Source organism: Podarcis melisellensis, assembly GCF_964234715.1.
Source record: "Podarcis melisellensis genome assembly, chromosome: 16".
Classification (NCBI taxonomy): Eukaryota; Metazoa; Chordata; class Lepidosauria; order Squamata; family Lacertidae; genus Podarcis; species Podarcis melisellensis.
In genome coordinates, this window is record NC_138533.1 from 22,462,548 (window position 1) to 22,479,466 (window position 16,919).

The window sequence follows — 16,919 nt, forward strand, 5'->3', positions numbered from 1 at the left end:
TGAGTGATGATGGTGACAGAGTCCTTGAAAATAAGGAGATTGAGCCATTGCATAGCTTCCCCCAATACAAATCTGGTTGTGTCCCCGTGTATGGCAAATATAAGAAATGATTTATATTTGGGGAAATATATTTATATAAGAAATGATTTACATTTGAGGAAAGGACCAGAGCTCCATGGGAGAGCATCTGCTTTGCATACAGAAAGTCCCAGGTTCAAGTCATACCCTCTCCAGGTAGGGACAGGAGAGAGACACCTCTGAAATCCTGGAGGACCACTAAAAAGGTAAAGGGACCCCTGATCATCAGGTCCAGTCATGACCGACTCTGGGGTTGTGGTGCTCATCTCACTTTATTGGCCAAGGGAGCCGGCATACACCTTCCGGGTCATGTGGCCAGCATGACTAAGCCACTTCTGGCAAACCAGAGCAGCGCACGGAAACGCCATTTACCTTCCCGCCAGAGCAGTACCTATTTATCTACTTGCACTTTGACGTGCTTTCAAACTGCTAGGTGGGCAGGAGCTGGGACTGAACAACGGGAGCTCACCCCGTCGTGGGAATTCAAACCGCCGACCTTCTGATCGGCAAGTCCTAGGGGAGGACCACAATTCATACCCTCTCCAGGTAAGGACAGGGGAGAGACAGCTCCGAAATCCTGGAGGACCACTGCCAGTTGGTATAAACAAAACTAAGCTAGGTGGACCCATGATCTGACTCAGAATAAGGCAGCTTCCTATGTTCGTAACTGGCAAGGAGGCTAAATCACCACTGAGTGGCAATTAGGATAATGGATCAATAATTTTAAAAAGACAGATTTAAGAGTATCGCTTTGGCATTCCTGACAGTGCTCTGTAAGGACAGCTATACATCAGTGTGGGTGGTCCAGAGGCAAAATGGCTGAAGACCTGGCAAAAAGGCTATTGATAAGCTGCTGTTGCTGGCATCCGTCTGTCTCAGACAATGGAGTGTGCCTCCGGGGGTGAAGTCAAGCCAAACATGACTTCCCTGGGGTGCAAAACCTGGGCAGTGTGTATGGAGGTCCTGGGCTGTACAGTGGTACCTCGGGTTAAGAACTTAATTCATTCTGGAGGTCCGTTCTTAACCTGAAATTGTTCTTAACCTGAAGCACCACTTGGGGCCTCCCACTGCCGCCACCTAAAGCAAAGTTCCTAACCCGAGGTACTATTTCTGAGTTAGCAGAGTCTGTAACCTGAAGCGTCTATAACCCAAGGTACCACTGTACTGACGATAAGAGCCCTCTCTCAGTAGGCAAGGCACCACCCAACTGTCTCAGGGACTCCACTCTAGATTTTTTTTCTCCCGAAAATATCCCATAAGGCAGCAGAGGATTAGGAATAGAGTATTCCTTCTCCTAGACGGGCTACCTTCCCAGGTTGTTGAGCCCCATGTGCCTCTCATCTCCCTCTATGGCAAGTGCAGAAACCACCTTCTTGACAGTTGGACAAACTATTGGTATCGTCCGCTCAATCTGCCAGAGCCTGTCTGTGCATGCAAAGGAGGTCCCTAACTAACAACAAGGGTTTGAGACCCAGATAAACTGTAATATTCTGTAAATGGGAAGGGTGGTGGCTCAGTGGTAGAACATCTGCTTTGTATGTAGAAAGTCTCTTGTTTCGATTCCTGGCATCTCCAGGTAGGGCTGGGAATGTCCCGCATTTGAAACTCTTAATAGCTGCTGCCAACCAGCGTGGACAATACTGAGTTAGATGGACCAATGGTATAAGGTGTAAATATAAGGCAGTTTGCTATGACTCCAGCTCCCTGACCATTGGCTGCGCTGGCTGGGGTTTATGGAAGCTGCAGCCAAAAACATCTAGAGGGCACCTAGTTAGGGAAGGCTGACATAATCAAACTAAGCAGCAGATTAATTCTTGTGCATTTTGGCGTTTGGTTTTTGCCCTTCTCCATGGATTCAAAACAATACACATTCACATGCATGATGGAGGCTTTGCATCTACTTGATGTACACTGTTTCTGGCTACCTGCTACGTTCCCCAGCTCTGCAGGATTGCAAATTAATGGTTCTATATAGAAAAGAACAGGGATGCGGGTGGCGCTGTGGGTTAAACCACAGAGCCTAAGACTTGCCGATCAGAAGGTCGGCGGTTCGAATCCCGTCGACAGGGTGAGCTCCCGTTGCTCGGTCCCAGCTCCTGCCAACCTAGCAGTTTGAAAGCACGTCAAAGTGCAAGTAGATAAATAGGTACTGCTATGGCAGGAAGGTAAACGGCGGTTCCGTGCGCTGCTCTGGTTTGCCAGAAGCAGCTTAGTCATGCTGGCCACATGACCCAGAAGCTGTATGCCGGCTCCCTTGGCCTATAGAGCGAGATGAGCGTGCAACCCCAGAGTCGGCCACGACTGGACGTAATGGTCAGAGGTCCCTTTACCTTTCTAGAAAAGAACAGTGATGTTTTTGCAGCACACCTGAGGAGCCTGTGGCCCTCCAGGATTCCGAGGTACAATTCCAATCACCCCGACCGTTGACCATGCTGGCTGGGGATGATGGGAGTTGGAGTCCAATGACGTTTGAAGTGCCACTGGTTCTCCACCCCGGCTGACTTTTCACTGAGCTTCTTGTCATACACAAAGCCATCACGACGCAGCTGCCCCTCTCCCTGGGTGTCACAACCCCACACGTCTTTGAATCCAGCTTACTTGGCAATTGCTTCATCCCGATCCCTGATAGCCTTCAAGAGTTGTTCGCTCATATCCTTATCATCTACTGATCCCCGGAGTCTGTCCCGTTCCTCTTTCAGGGAAGTCATCTCTACACTCAGCAGCGTCACCTGATAAGAAACAGAAGGAAAATTAACCTTTGATTGCCACTCATTGAATGGCAAGAATAAGGGACTGGACTGACTGCTCTGAAGGTGTCGCAAGGAAAAGATCGTGGATAGGGAGCTGTGCTTGTCATATCACAACCACAGTTATAAATGGGGTATTTTGAGGGGGGAGACAGGAACAAAAATGGTCACAATCTTGAGACTCTATTCTGGAGGTTTTATGTAAGCCAGACCACATGGCTGTAGGAATAAATATTAAAACCTGAAATTCCTAAAGAGAACCTACAGCGGAGAAAAACTTGAAAAAGCCATCATGCTGGTTTTCAAACCTCATGTTTTTAAACCAGACTGGTGGTCCTCCAGATGGTTTGGACTACATCTGTCATCAGTGCTGGCTAACAATCTGGAAGGCACCAGGTTGGAGTGAGGCTGTTTTAAGTAATTCCCATCAGTGAAAGGAACCACATCAGGATTTCTGAGCATTTCAAGGTCACTAATACAGAACTCGTGGTTAGCACAGCTAGCTGAAACACTATTAAAAACCATGTCCTCAGCACCACCTCTCAGTTGCAAGAGAAATTGAAAAATGGCCACTGCAGAGTTTTGAGGACCACATAGCTTTGCTTACTTTTTGCAGCTAGTCTTCTCCATATATTTAGGGATTATCTCCTACCGTTAGGCTCAGCAAATATAACAGCAGCTTAATTTAAAATGAATTAAGTTTGTGCGCACGCACACGTGTCCATGTTCCCTAAGGATTTACAATCAATCAATTAAAAAAACACCATGTAAATGGATCCAGAAGGAAAAAGTATAGCTGGGGAGGGGAAGAGGGGAGTGGGTTTTAAACCCAATTAATATATAGATATAACTCAACAAAAACAAAGTCCTGTCACACATAGAAAATGATCAGTTCACCGGAACACTGGGAAGCAGATTATAGGATTCAGGACTGGGCACACATACCAGTGCATTTGCTTGCCGTCCTCCCTCCTCGGGCTCCAGGGGCAGCTGGCACCCATTGGGACTGGTGTGGCAGAAGCCAAGGATGCCCAGCAGTAGGTGGTGCCAGAGCCAATGAAAGACAAGAGCCAACCAAATCTACTTTTGTCTCCATCTTCCTCCCTGCTGTGTGCCAGAAGGGCAACACTGAGACTAAGGGGATGGAAGATGGAGCAAGGTTGTTATCTGCTGCTTCAAAAGCTCAGACTCGAACCAGATTCCAACTAAACATGAGGAGGAACTTTCTGATGGTAAGAGCTGTCTGACAGTGGAACAGACTCCCTCGGAAAGTGGTGCCCTCTCCTTCTTTGGAGGTTTATAAACAGAGGCTGGATGGCCATCTGTCAGGGATTCTTCAGTTGTGATTCCAGCATTGCAGAGTGTTGGACTAGGTGACTCTTTAGTGACTTTCTCTTGGGTGAGAAAATAGGCAGGTGAGCCTGGCTGAGGGCAGATTGAGCTCCTTCACCCTAATGGGCAAGCCTTCATTGGCAGGCCCTCAGAGGTCTGAGGCTTATCAGTTTTTATAGTCTGCCTTTCCAGGCCGACTCTTTTTTTATTAATATACTTGTGCCCAGCTCTGCTTGGAAATTCTAAGAAACAAACAAACATCAGTGGAGTTTTGAAATCAGAGGTTAAAACAATTGTGCTTTAGAAAGGTTCAGTTCACCATTCAAAATGGTGTCCAACTGCATCCAAATATAGAGGGAAAACCTGTTCCTCAATCTGAGGAACCAAAATTGGTGTACAATATCCCCAAACAAAAATTAAACCAAGGGTGGGCAACCTCTGGCCCTTCAGATGTTCTTGGCCAAGGCACCAGGAGGAATTTTGGGAGTTGTAGTCCAGCAATACTGAAAGAGCCACAAACCTCTTCTCCCTTTAAAGGTAAAGGTACCCCTGCCCGTACGGGCCAGTCGTGTCCGACTCTAGGGTTGTGCGCCCATCTCACTTAAGAGGCCAGGGGCCAGCGCTGTCCGGAGACACTTCCGGGTCACGTGACCAGCGTGACGAAGCTGCTCTGGCGAGCCAGCACCAGCGCAGCACACGGAAACGCTGTTTACCTTCCCGCTATAAAGTGGTACCTATTTATCTACTTGCACTTTAGGGGTGCTTTCGAACTGCTAGGTGGGCAGGAGCTGGGACCGAAGATGGGAGCTCACCCCGCCACGGGGATTTGAACCGCCAACCAAGCCCTAGGCGCTGAGGTTTTACCCACAGCGCCACCCGCGTCCCTCTCCTCCCTTTAACTGGACAGTAAGATTGAAACGATGTAAACAAGCTACGTAATTCCATGACAACTCAAACCAGCAACAGAAAACAAATGAGCTCAAAGGAGTTGAGTCAGGGTAGTATGCAACTAAATTGCTGGGAAGCGCCAACGAAAGACGAATGGCAGACAAAATTAATGGACTACGCAGAATTGGATAAAATGAAAGGAAAGATTTGAAATCTGCGGGACCAGAGATTTACAGAAGATTGGAAGAAATATACAAACTATTTGAAGAGCAACTGTACTCAACAAATTATGCTAGTAGGACTACAAGAAGTTTTGTAAGAAGAAATATATGAAATATTGCAAAGTAGAGAAAGAATAGAGATATTAGTTATGCGATTTAAATGTAAGAAATGTAAATTAAGTGAATAGATTGGAAAATTTTCAGATGTGATTGATGGAAGTAAAAAAAATTGTATAAGATATAAAAGTATGTTTAATTATTGTTGAAAATGATATGTTAAAAAAGCTAATAACAATTTATATAGTAAAAAAAACAATTGCTGGGAAGTGCCGGTGTGGGGAGAGTTGCTGTGGTCAGGTTTTGCTTTGGTTTCTCATTGGCATATGACTGGCCAGAGTGAAAAGAGGTTGCCGGGATAGATGGACCTTCGGATAGTCAGAGGTGCATGCTTACCTGGCTATGGAGCTGCTGCAGCTCTTCCAGGCTCTGCCTCAGTTTCCCCCTTTCACCTTCCATCAGCTCCCTCAAGGCTCTCGAATCTTCGCTCGTCTGCTTGATCTGTTCTTCTAAGGCATCATCATCGCTTCGCCGTGAGCTCTGGCAACCGCAATGAAGCAAAGAAAGAAAAGTGAAATCAACAAAGGTTTGGCAAGCAGAATGGAAGAAAGGGGAGATCCAGGAGGGACCACACAAAGTTCAGTTAGGGACAGGCAGTGGCATAGCGTGGGGGGTGCAGGGGGGCCGGCCGCACCGGGCGCAACATCTGGGGGTTAGGGTTAGGGGGCGCAAATTACTTGCCTTGCCCCGGGTGCTGACAACCCACGCTACGCCAGTGGGGACAGGTGACTCTGAAGGTTAATTCTTCTCAGTTTCACCTTTTCCCAGTCTTAAGTCTGGTTCTCCACATTTCCACACCAGTTTGCAAATTTTAAATAGAAGTCCTCATCGAAACTCATCAGCATTTTAGTGCCAATTTCTTCCCATATACAGTGGTCCCTTGGTTCTCAAACTTAATCTGTTCCAGAAGTCCAAAACCAAAGCGTTCCAAAACCATAGAAAGTAATGCAAAATCGATTAATCTGTTCCAGACTTTTAAAAAGAACCCCTAAAACAGCAATTTGACATGAATTTGACTATCTAACGAGACCGCTGATCCATAAAATGAAAGCGATAAACAATGTACTGCAGGCACACAATCAATCAATCAGTGACTGAACTGAGTTCCACACAGTCACAAAAACAAAAAAGAGCCGCAAATACAAAAATGCAAAAAAAACCCCCAAAAAATGCAAAAACAGACAGACCTCAGCGTAACACTGAAAACGGAAGCATGGCACTCAAACCGAAGCACATTCAGCTTCCAAAAATAGTTCGCAAACTGGAACACTTACTTCTGAGTTTGCAGTGTTTGGGTTCAAAGTTGTTTGAGTACCAAGGCGTTTGAGAACCAAGGTACCACCGTACACAGTTTTGCAAAGCAATTTTCTTCGATATAATGCACCTGTATGCTATTTCTATGCACACTTTACCCTGGTATGTGCATTTTTATCCCATGAGTTGGCAACATTGCAAAATTTAGAGAAGTGCAAATGGCAGAGGATGGCAGTGTTTGGGTTCAGTGTTTCATTCTGGAAAGTGCAAATTAGGTACTGTGGCGATCACACAGGGTCCCCAGACGTTTGACGGTCTATTGATCCTTGTGCTACCACTATGATCGCTTCCCCGCTGCCACCAACCCGTTTCTCTCAGGTACACACAGAGTCCAGACAGTTGTTAACATTAACAAATAATCAAGTTTATTTTATAGGCATGAACAAATTTATGGTTTCAGTTAATTTTTCTTAGCAGTTTCTTAATCTTAGTTTCTTTACTGTCCTATACGTTCCTAACAACTTCAAACTGATTATCCCAACTATCTATCTGACTCCACCTAACAGCTCCTCTCACTCTCTCACAACACAACTCGACCAACCCACAGACTTATCCTCCCTCTTCCTTCTCCAACTCCCAACTCTCAACTGACTTTCACACAACTCCAACTCTAACTCCTCCCCTTGGGTTCCCACTGGCCAATCACTTCACCCTCATTTAACCCTTTCCTTATGACCCACCTAGGAGGGCAAACACCACAGGTACATTTGCTTCAAATGTGAGCTTCAAATCTCTCCCCCTTACCGTGGAGTCTGTGCCATCTATAACACTTTGGATCAGCCTCTTCAGCTCACTGAGGGCAGCCCGCAAGCTACCAGCCGGCACATCTTTGGCCGAGGAGGTTTCCGATGACTCGTCCATGGAAGAATCCGTGGACACCGCAGAATCCGCACTGTCGTTCCCTCGAAGGTGAGTGCACAAGTATCGGACCTGGCAGTAGGCCTCCCAGAGCTGGAGTCTGAGCTGTGATGAGAATGCAGAAAGGACTGTTCTAGGGAGTGCTGACCAGTGCTGATTGGGACTGATAGGGTGGAAAGCAGGGAGCCCAACACTAGGGGGCGCCAGAGCCAATGGCAGGCAGCGCCAACTAACCCTACTCTTGCCCCCATCTTCCTCCCTGCTGAGTTCTAGAAGGACAACACTGAGTCTAAGGAAGAGGCAAGCAATTGGGGCCAGATGAAGTTGGTGGGTCAGTACCCCTGTTGCCCTAATGGACCAGTCTCCATTTGACCTGGGGTGGCACTTTTCCATATATTTCCAACAAAGAAGCACACTTGGGAGCAAGCTAGGCATGACTTTTGACACATAGCTTGTCCTTGTGGAATTGATTACCCTTCCGCCCCCAACAAATAAATTATTAGTATTAAATATTATTGCGTGCCAACCATAACAGAGCATATCTTGAGAAATCAAGTTGATGACTGGATGTCAAATGCAGACCAGGAACATTCAGGGAACACCAGAGTATTCGGAGAGTGTGCAACACAAACATTTGCGGACAGAGGATTTTAGGAAGGAAGTCCACTATGGCTCTACCACACACATTTAAACACACCTGTGCTGCACCCAATTCTTCTGGAGCCAAGAGTTTTGATGCTACCTGTTCTCTCTCTTGCTCCAGTTCCTCGGCCTCCATGCTCTGTTCAATCTCTGACAGCAGTGACGTGCTGGTAGAGTTGAAATTCTGGAGGCTTCTCTCCTCGCTGAGTTCATCTACCTTTAGCTGTAGTTGCCGATAAGACAGTCTCACCTCCTGAAGTTCTAGCTGGTTCTGATGCAACTGGAACAAGAAATTATAAAGATATATTCTTCATTTATGTATTATCATCATCATCTTCATCATCATCCACCCTTCACCATAAGGTCACAGAGCAGACTTCAGCAATATAAAATACAAGATAAAAACCAGTTAAAACAATTTACAATCAGAAGAATAGGGTGGGTCTTAAAATATACATGTGCATTTCATGAAAACCGCATTGTGAATGTGCCAGACACACCTCTGTGGGAAGGGATTCCCACAGCTTCGATTGCCTGTATGATGTCAGTATTTTATTAGTTAAAATTAGCATGCCTTTACACCTGTTCACTGTATTCACAACATTGTGCTTTTGTTTTTAGGTAAACAATTAAAAAAACATAAATGAGACTTTTACAACACAATCCTACATTTCTTTTAAAAACATTGCACAGCTCCAAAACAGCTCAAACACCCTTTATTTCAGTCTGTTTTTTAATCACTGCTGTTGCTTTTATTCACTGCTAATGTTTTAACAGCTATTGTTCAAATTTAAGGGGGCATAATGTGGTTTTAACTAGATGATCATATCCTTTTGTTTAAACATCATTATTGTATTTTACAAAGTTTTAAGCTGTATCCAGTTAACCTTACTCAGTGTAGACTCATTAAAAATAATGAGCATGGCTGTCTTGGATCCATAATTTCAGCGAGTCCAACTTAGGTTGGATAGAAAGCTTTGCATGCTGCTTTGTGGGGTCAATAAAACACTAAGAGACAGAAAATGCCACATTTTTCCATGTATAAGACTAGGTTCCCCCCCCAAAATAATGTTAAAAATTAGGGGGTGTCTTATACACGGATACATCTCTCTCCCCCCCCATTTTTTAAAATCTGAGTCCCCCAAAATAAGAGGTGTTTTATACATGGGGGCATCTTATAGATGAAAAATATGGTCACTGTTCACACGTTTTTGTGAAGTATAATAATAAATTAAAATACATGTTTTCTGAACAGGAAGTCCCACTGAATTCAATGGGGCTCACTACCAAGGAAGCAGGTCTAGGATTGCAGCAGCAGTCTTCGAGAATATGCAGCAGTGAAGGGGAATCTGTAGCCCTCCAGATTTCATTAGAGTCCAGCTCCCATTTACTCTGACCCACGTGGTTAATGGTCAAGAATGATGGGAGTTGTAGTCCAGGGACATGTGGAGGGCCATGGGTTTCCCTTTCCTCCCACCGATGCCATACTGGTTTCTAATGTTAATGGAAAAATCTGAGGGCTCCCTTGGACAAAAAACAAGGACACCAGCCAGGAATACCAGAGCAAAACAGCAGCCGGTAGGCTTGGCCTTTATTGAAGACTGTCGTGACAGGACTCCCACCTGCCACAAGGTGGAACAAGATGGAAGCCCCAAACAAAAGAGCCCCCAAACTTTTATTAGTTGCTAATCCGCATGTTACACCCACCCCAAACTACATCACTCATGCATCACGGTTACATCATGAAAGGGGAGGTCTGGTGGCAGTAATCTGAGCATCATGGACCCTGCCCCATGGTTCTCCTTGCCCTCCACCAAACACCCATCAAATGTAACAAAAAATGTATTTACATTTCCCTGTAAATTAATCAAGTTAATCACACCCTTTTGTCTTCATCTGGGTTTGTTATTTCTGGAACGGCTACCTGTCTGGCACTCAGGTATCAGGATGCCAGGGATTATCACTCAGGCAGAGGGCCTGCTGAGTAGCTGAGCTCACATGTCTATATGAATTTCTGAAGTTTTCCCAGTGAGCCAGTACGTAGAGACATTTATCAGTGAATTGTTACATTTGGTATCGTGCAGCAAAGGCCCTTTGAATAGATAGGAAGAAACTGTGATGAAGTGTTTTGTGGGGACAAATCACAAAAGTGATTGTGCTGGTTTTGGTAGTGGGCTGCATGTGCATGATATCTGCTGGAGGGGCACCCCCCCCCCAACCTATACATAAATTCCTGCAACACTAGTAAAAGTCCAGGTTGCAGGTTGCTCAAGCCTCACAATGTTACCTTCCTGTTCCCAAACTGGTGATCTGGCAGCAGTGGCATAGCGTGGGTTGTCAGCACCCAGGGCAAGGCAAGTAATTTGCGCCCCCTAACCCGTGGATTTGCGCCCCCTAACCTGTGGATTTGCGCCCCCTAACCCTAACCCCCAGATGTTGCGCCCGGTGCGGCCGCCCCCCCCTGCACCCCCACGCTACCCCACTGTCTGGTAGCATTGCTCAATCAAAATAATAATATTTTAAATCAGTCCCTTCCTTCCAGCTGTCTCCCCCTTTCCCCCATGCCCCTGTTCCCCATACCTGCATGTCCTTCTCGTGACTCTGCCGCTCCAAAATCAACACACGATCTTGAAGCTCCTCCACCGTCCCCTGAAGAAGGTTGTTTTCTTCCATCATGGCACTCAGCCGACGCTCCAGCTCGTGCTTCCTATCTGTGAGCATCTTAATCTGAAAGCGGAGGAAGGGAGGGGAACGGAAAAGGAACCCCAAAAGTAAGTCTCAAGAGTTTGTGATTTCCCAGTCTGGAGAGAATGAGAACTCGGCCAGGTGGAGATAAGGAGAGAAATGAATGCAAAAATCTATCTGCACCTGTGGTCAAAAGAGGAGTCTGCTTTCCTCCTTGCCAGTAACTTGTCTGGAGAGGCAAGAAAGAGAGAGTGTGGGGGAGGAATTTAAACTCTTAGAGAGCTGGAATGTGGGTTGCCAGGCAAAGGAGGAGGGAGGGAAGGAGGAAAGCCAGGCCGTTGTGTTCTCTGGAATTCCCAAGAGAGATAAAACGCCAGGGAAGGACGCCTTGCCCCTCTCTCAGTCTGCTCACGGAGCACCTTGCTTACACCTTCAAAGCCCAAACAGATTTGTTTATGCAACTGCTTTCCACACTGGGCCTTTCCCCCTTTTTCTTTTAGGTAGTCAAATGCAGGGGAATTTCCATGGTCTGGATTCCAGGTACCTAAACAGCCCCATCAGATTTGGGAAGAGGCCTTCTTGCTGCTTCAGGCCACAGACCGTTGCTTCTTTTCTTTTACTTTTACACCAATATCTATTTGAACTCCTCCAAGGACTTTAAAGGTAAAGGTACCCCTGCCCGTACGGGCCAGTCTTGACAGACTCTGGGGTTGTGCGCCCATCTCACTCAAGAGGCCAGGGGCCAGCTTCCGGGTCACGTGGCCAGCGTGACATCGCTGCTCTGGCGAGCCAGAGCTGCACACGGAAACGCCGTTTACCTTCCCGCTAGTAAGCGGTCCCTATTTATCTACTTGCACCCGGGGGTGCTTTCGAACTGCTAGGTTGGCAGGCACTGGGACCGAGCAACAGGAGTGCACCCCGCCGCGGGGATTCGAACCGCCGACCTTTCGATTGGCAAGTCCTAGGCACTGAGGCTTTTACCCACAGCGCCACCCGCGTCCCTCCAAGGACTTTAATGGAGTTCAAATAGATATTGAATTCCTCCAAGGACTTTTAAGGGATGCGGGTGGCGCTGTGGGTTAAACCACAGACCCTAGGACTCGCCGATCAGAAGGTTGGCGGTTCGAATCCATGCGACGGGGTGAGCTCCCATTGCTCGGTCCCTGCTCCTGCCAAGCTAGCAGTTCAAAAGCACCTCAAAGTGCAAGTAGATAAATAGGTACCGCTCCGGCGGGAAGGTAAACGGCGTTTCCGTGAGCTGCTCTGGTTCACCAGAAGCGGCTTAGTCATGCTGGCCACATGACCTGGAAGCTGTACACCGGCTCCCTCGGCCAATAAAGCAAGATGAGTGCCGCAACCTCAGAGTCGGCCACGACTGGACCTAATAGTCAGGGGTCCCTTTACCTTTAAGGACTTTAAAGTACAGTGGTACATCGGGTTAAGTACTTAATTCGTTCCGGAGATCCGTTCTTAACCTGAAACTGTACTTAACGTGAGACACCACTTTAGCTAATGGGACTTCCCGCTGCCACCGCACGATTTCTGTTCTCATCCTGAAGCAAAGTTCTTAACCTGAGGTAATATTTCTGGATTAGCGGAGTCTAACCTGAAGCGTCTGTAACCCGAGGTACCACTGTAGTGTGCATGGTTCACCTCTCTTCCTTTTCCCCATTGTGTGTTCACAACAACCCTGTGAGGTAGGTTAGGCTGAAAGACTGGTTCAAAGTCACCCATGGAGCTTCACGTCCAAGTGGAGATTTGAGCCCTCCTTTTCTCCAAGGAGTTCAAAACAGAGCACATAGTTCTCCCCTACCCAAATCAAATTCTCAAAGGTTCTTAAAGATTCAGTAGAATAAAATCACCCTCAAAACCTGCAGCTAACACTTAAGTTAATGCTGTATAATGTTCACGAATCCTCACTGTGTGTTGCAGAAACTCATTTTTATATTCATAGAAGCTGAGAGGGAAGGTGACTGGCCTAAGGTAACTCAGTGAGGTTCACAGCTGTGTGGGGATTTGAACCTGGGTTCCCCCAGTCCAAGGCCGGCACTTCAACTGAGGGGTAGCCATTGCGGTGCCCTCCAGATTTTCCCACTCTGTACTGTTTAGTTGTGGGTGAACATATCAGACGACACAGCGATTCTTCAAACAGCTCTTGTTTATTCACAGGCCAGAACAGAACTCAACTGAAGGGTTCAGCCAGCCTGCTTATATAGAGCTCCACTACAACACAACTGTAACACTTCCTGTAATCCAATCACTGAACGCCACTTTCAATCCCTTATTTGCATATGTGGACCTGAGTGAAAACTATCTACAGTATCCCCCTGCTGGCCCAGGGTGAGAACTTCAGTACTTAACAACTCCCATCATTTCTGACCATTGGCCATGCTGGCTGGGGTTGATGGGAGCTGGAGTCCAACAACATCTGGAGGGCACCAGGTTGGCTACCCGTGTTCTAACCATTACACCACCCTGGCTAAACTCATTTACCAGCAACAGCCACCAAGTTGCCTATGGAAGCTCACAAGCAGACCCCGATGATGACTGATTTCTTCTATTTGTCCCTCGCACCCAGTATTCAGAGATTCCAGTGTGGTACATAAACATTTATAGATCTCACATAAATCCATAACATTAATTTAGGTATAATACAGTCTGTTTATTTTCTTTGAACAAATTACACTGAGATTTACTATTGTTCGTTCTTCAGTTTACCCCCCCGCAATGTATATTATTATTATTTATTTTACTATTATTATATAAAAGAATAACATTTTTAAAAAATTACAACTCAGTACTGTAAAAAAGAGAGAAAAAAGACCCCTCTCTCTGTTAAAAAGCTTTAATGTTTAAATTGTCAATGGTTTGTAGTGGAATGATTGCATTTTGTGACTGTTGCAGCTAAGTCAGCTTGGAAATCTCAGTATGTGTATGTGTGTACAGTCATACCTCGGGTTACAGACACTTCAAGTTGCCTTTTTTTGGATTACGGACTGCCGAAACCCAGAAGTACCGGAACGGGTTTCGGCGGTTGCGCATGTGCAGAAGAGATAAATTGCGCTTTGCACATGTGCAGAAGCACCAAATCTCAACCCACGCGTGCGCAGACGTGCCGCTGTGGGATGCGAATGTGCATCCCGCAGAGATCACGTTCGCAACCCGAACATCCACTGTATAAGGTACGTGCACCATATTCAAACAAAAGCCCAGAACCGGAACCTATTCTGGGCAATTCCTAGTCAGATTTGGGTGGGTTGGGTTGACACCACCCCAGATCACTCCCATGGGGGCACCTGGCTGGTCATTGTGAGAAAAAGAGGCTGCACTAGTTTGATTATTATTTTTTTGGATTTTAATATTTTTTTGGATTTTAATATTTTTTTGGATTTTAAATTTTTTTGGAGCTTAATATTTTTTTGGATTTTAATATTTTTTTGATTTTAATATTTTTTTGGTAGCCGCCCAGAGTGGCTGGGGAAGCCCAGCCAGATGGGCGGAGTATGAATCAATTATTATTATTATTATTATTATTATTATTATTATTATTATTATTATCCACACAAAAGTGCTCTCAAGATTACATTAGTTCTTGTTTAAACATTTTTGGCCATTCTGTTGATTGCTTGAGACTTTCTGCCTACAAAAGAGATGCTCTACTGCCCTTTCCCTTGACATCAGTAATGGTCCTGGGCATGATCTGAAGGCAAATCTGAGGGTACCACCTTAGCAAAGCTAAGCAGGTTTGGATCTGGCCAGGGCCTGGATGGAGGACTGCCTGGAAACCACAAGGTATGATGCCTGGGTTCCATGTTGGGAAATGCAGGATGAAGAGGCAAGAAAATATTTTTTTAAAAAAATAATGTTTAAGGAAGGCAATAAAAAACAGCAGCTGTCAGAGAACATATAGGCTTCAACTGATGTTGATATGGGCCCATTGGGACTGGTAGGTCGGTAGCCAAGGAGCCCAACAGTAGGTGGTGCCAGAGTCAACAACAGGCAAAGGCAACAGATGCTAATTTTGTTCCCATCCTCCAACTCCCTGCTGAGCTTTACAAGGGCAACCCTGGGACTAAGGAGGAGGAACTTGACAGCCAGGGCTGATTATAAGAAGGTAGGCAGGTGGGGGCTGTGGCTGAAGGCAGACTGAGATTGGTGGGGCAGTGCCCTATTTGTCCCAATGGATCAGTCGCCACTTTCTTGATGTTTCCTGTTGAGACCCTTTTCTGTCTGTACAACCTCCAGCAGAGGCAGGTAAACAAAACCCTGTCCCAGCAAAGATACTGCTAGTGGACGTCAGACATTTTAAAGCAAAGGTCCGAGAGTAGCATTCTCAGTACACGTGGAGGAGAGTCAGGGAAATTTTCAGCATTCCCCCAAGGTTATCCAGTGCTACCGAAGGGATTTTCTGCCCGTACGTTTTATGTTTTATTACTCACATCCGTTCTGTTGTCTGTAATTCTTTAGTGCACAAATATCAGTTCACCAGTTCCAGACCTTTCCCGTTATCCAGTCTGTTTCTCACACAAGAAGGTCAAAAGGCCCCATGAAGAATTTAAAAAGAAACACCCTCAGAAATATGTAAGTCAGAGAAAGGCTAGGTGCAATATAGAGTGCAGACAGGCTTTAAAAAATGTTTTGAGACATTAAGAGCTCTTCTTCAGCAGAAAGAAAAACCCAATTTCTAGATACACAAGGTGTACAGCAGCTGTGAAAAAGGCAGCTTCCATGTTAGAGATCATTAGGAAAGGGATCAAAAATAAAATCAGCTGAGTTTTAGATGTCTAGTTAAAACTGTTTTATTTCAGGAGGTGTTTGAATTATGAATGGTGCTCTGATTTTTTAAATAAAAAAAAAAATCTTATATTTTATGTTTAAATTTCTGAGATTTCCAATTTTTAATGGCAGGGGTGGGAACCTGTGACCAGCCAGATGTTATTGGATTTCAACTCCCATTAGCCCCAGCAGCCAGCATGACCAATGGTCAGGGATGATGGCAGGTTTCCCCGCCATAGTCTTAAGGTTTTCGGAAGAGAGAAATATCAACACAGATACCAAGACTTAAGAGCAATGCGTATGTCAATGATGAAAGCATCCTTTGTCAATGAATGATTGTACCCAGTGGTGGCTGGTGCTCATTGGGACTGGTGGGGCAGAAGGTAGGGAGACCAACAATAGGTTGTGCGAGAGTCAATGAGAGGCAGAGCCAACCAATTCTAGTTTTGTCCCTATGTTCCCCCTGATGAGTTCTATGGGGGGCAACATTGAGACTAAGGAAGAGGAGGAAGCTGATAGGCAGTGCCACCCTCTGGTCAGAAGCCAGGCAGATGGGAGCTGGCTGAAGGTAGACTGGGATTCATGAGTAGTGGACCAGCCTCCACTGAGGGTACCAAATCCCCAACTCTTCTTGCAGACCAGCAGAGACAAGAAGAAGATGGAGGAAGCCAAGAACCCAGAGAGCTAGAGACATGAAGAGCATCACAAGCATGGCATGCAAGAAATGGAGGTAGTGGACCAGCCCTAATGGACCAGCCTCCACTGAGGGTACCACCTCCCCAACTCTTCTTGCAGACCAGCAGAGACAAGAAAAAGATGAAGCCGAGAACCCAGAGAGCTAGAGACACAAAGAGCATCACAAGCATGGCATGCAAGAAATGGAGGCTGATGGACATGCGTTTCGGACCCTAGGACCACTTCTGTACTTACTTCAAGGATTTGCTGCTCCACAGTCAAGTAGGAAGGGAACGGGGAAGGAGAGAAAGGGGGAAAGTCAGGATTGACGAGGAGAAACCAAGAAACCTAAAAGCTCAAGGTGGGGAGGGGAAATCTTTTCTAAAACAAGAAAACAAAATGCATATCCCAGCCCTCCAACCTTTTTTAATAAACAGAGTGGGGTGGGAGCCTGTGGCCCTCTAGATCATGGGTAGGCAAACTAAGGCCCAGGGGCTGGATCCGGCCCAATCGCCTTCTGGGTCCAGCCTCTGGACAGTCCAGGAATCAGTGTGTTTTTACATGAGTAGAATGTGTGCTTTTATTT

At 46.0% G+C, this 16,919-nt stretch overlaps 1 protein-coding gene across 5 annotated transcripts in view; it reads right to left on the reverse strand.

Annotated features, from left to right (window-relative positions):
- The window catches only part of BICDL1 (BICD family like cargo adaptor 1), a 56,974-nt gene that overhangs the window by 12,710 nt on the left and 27,345 nt on the right, over positions 1–16,919 (reverse strand). For 2 of the 5 annotated variants that reach the window (XR_014163684.1, XM_081892365.1), the window contains exons 4-8: positions 10,778–10,924; positions 8,253–8,477; positions 7,442–7,660; positions 5,720–5,863; positions 2,677–2,807 (exon numbers count right to left, since the gene is read on the reverse strand). Coding sequence is in view for 4 of the 5 variants with exons in the window: in XM_081892365.1 (XP_081748491.1) it covers positions 2,677–2,807; positions 5,720–5,863; positions 7,442–7,660; positions 8,253–8,477; positions 10,778–10,924 (866 nt within the window). In the remaining variant the exon portion in view is untranslated. Of the gene's footprint in view, positions 1–2,676; positions 2,808–5,719; positions 5,864–7,441; positions 7,661–8,252; positions 8,478–10,777; positions 10,925–16,588; positions 16,601–16,919 lie in introns of all 5 variants that reach the window. The other 3 variants (XM_081892364.1, XM_081892366.1, XM_081892367.1) reach the window with 3 other exon arrangements.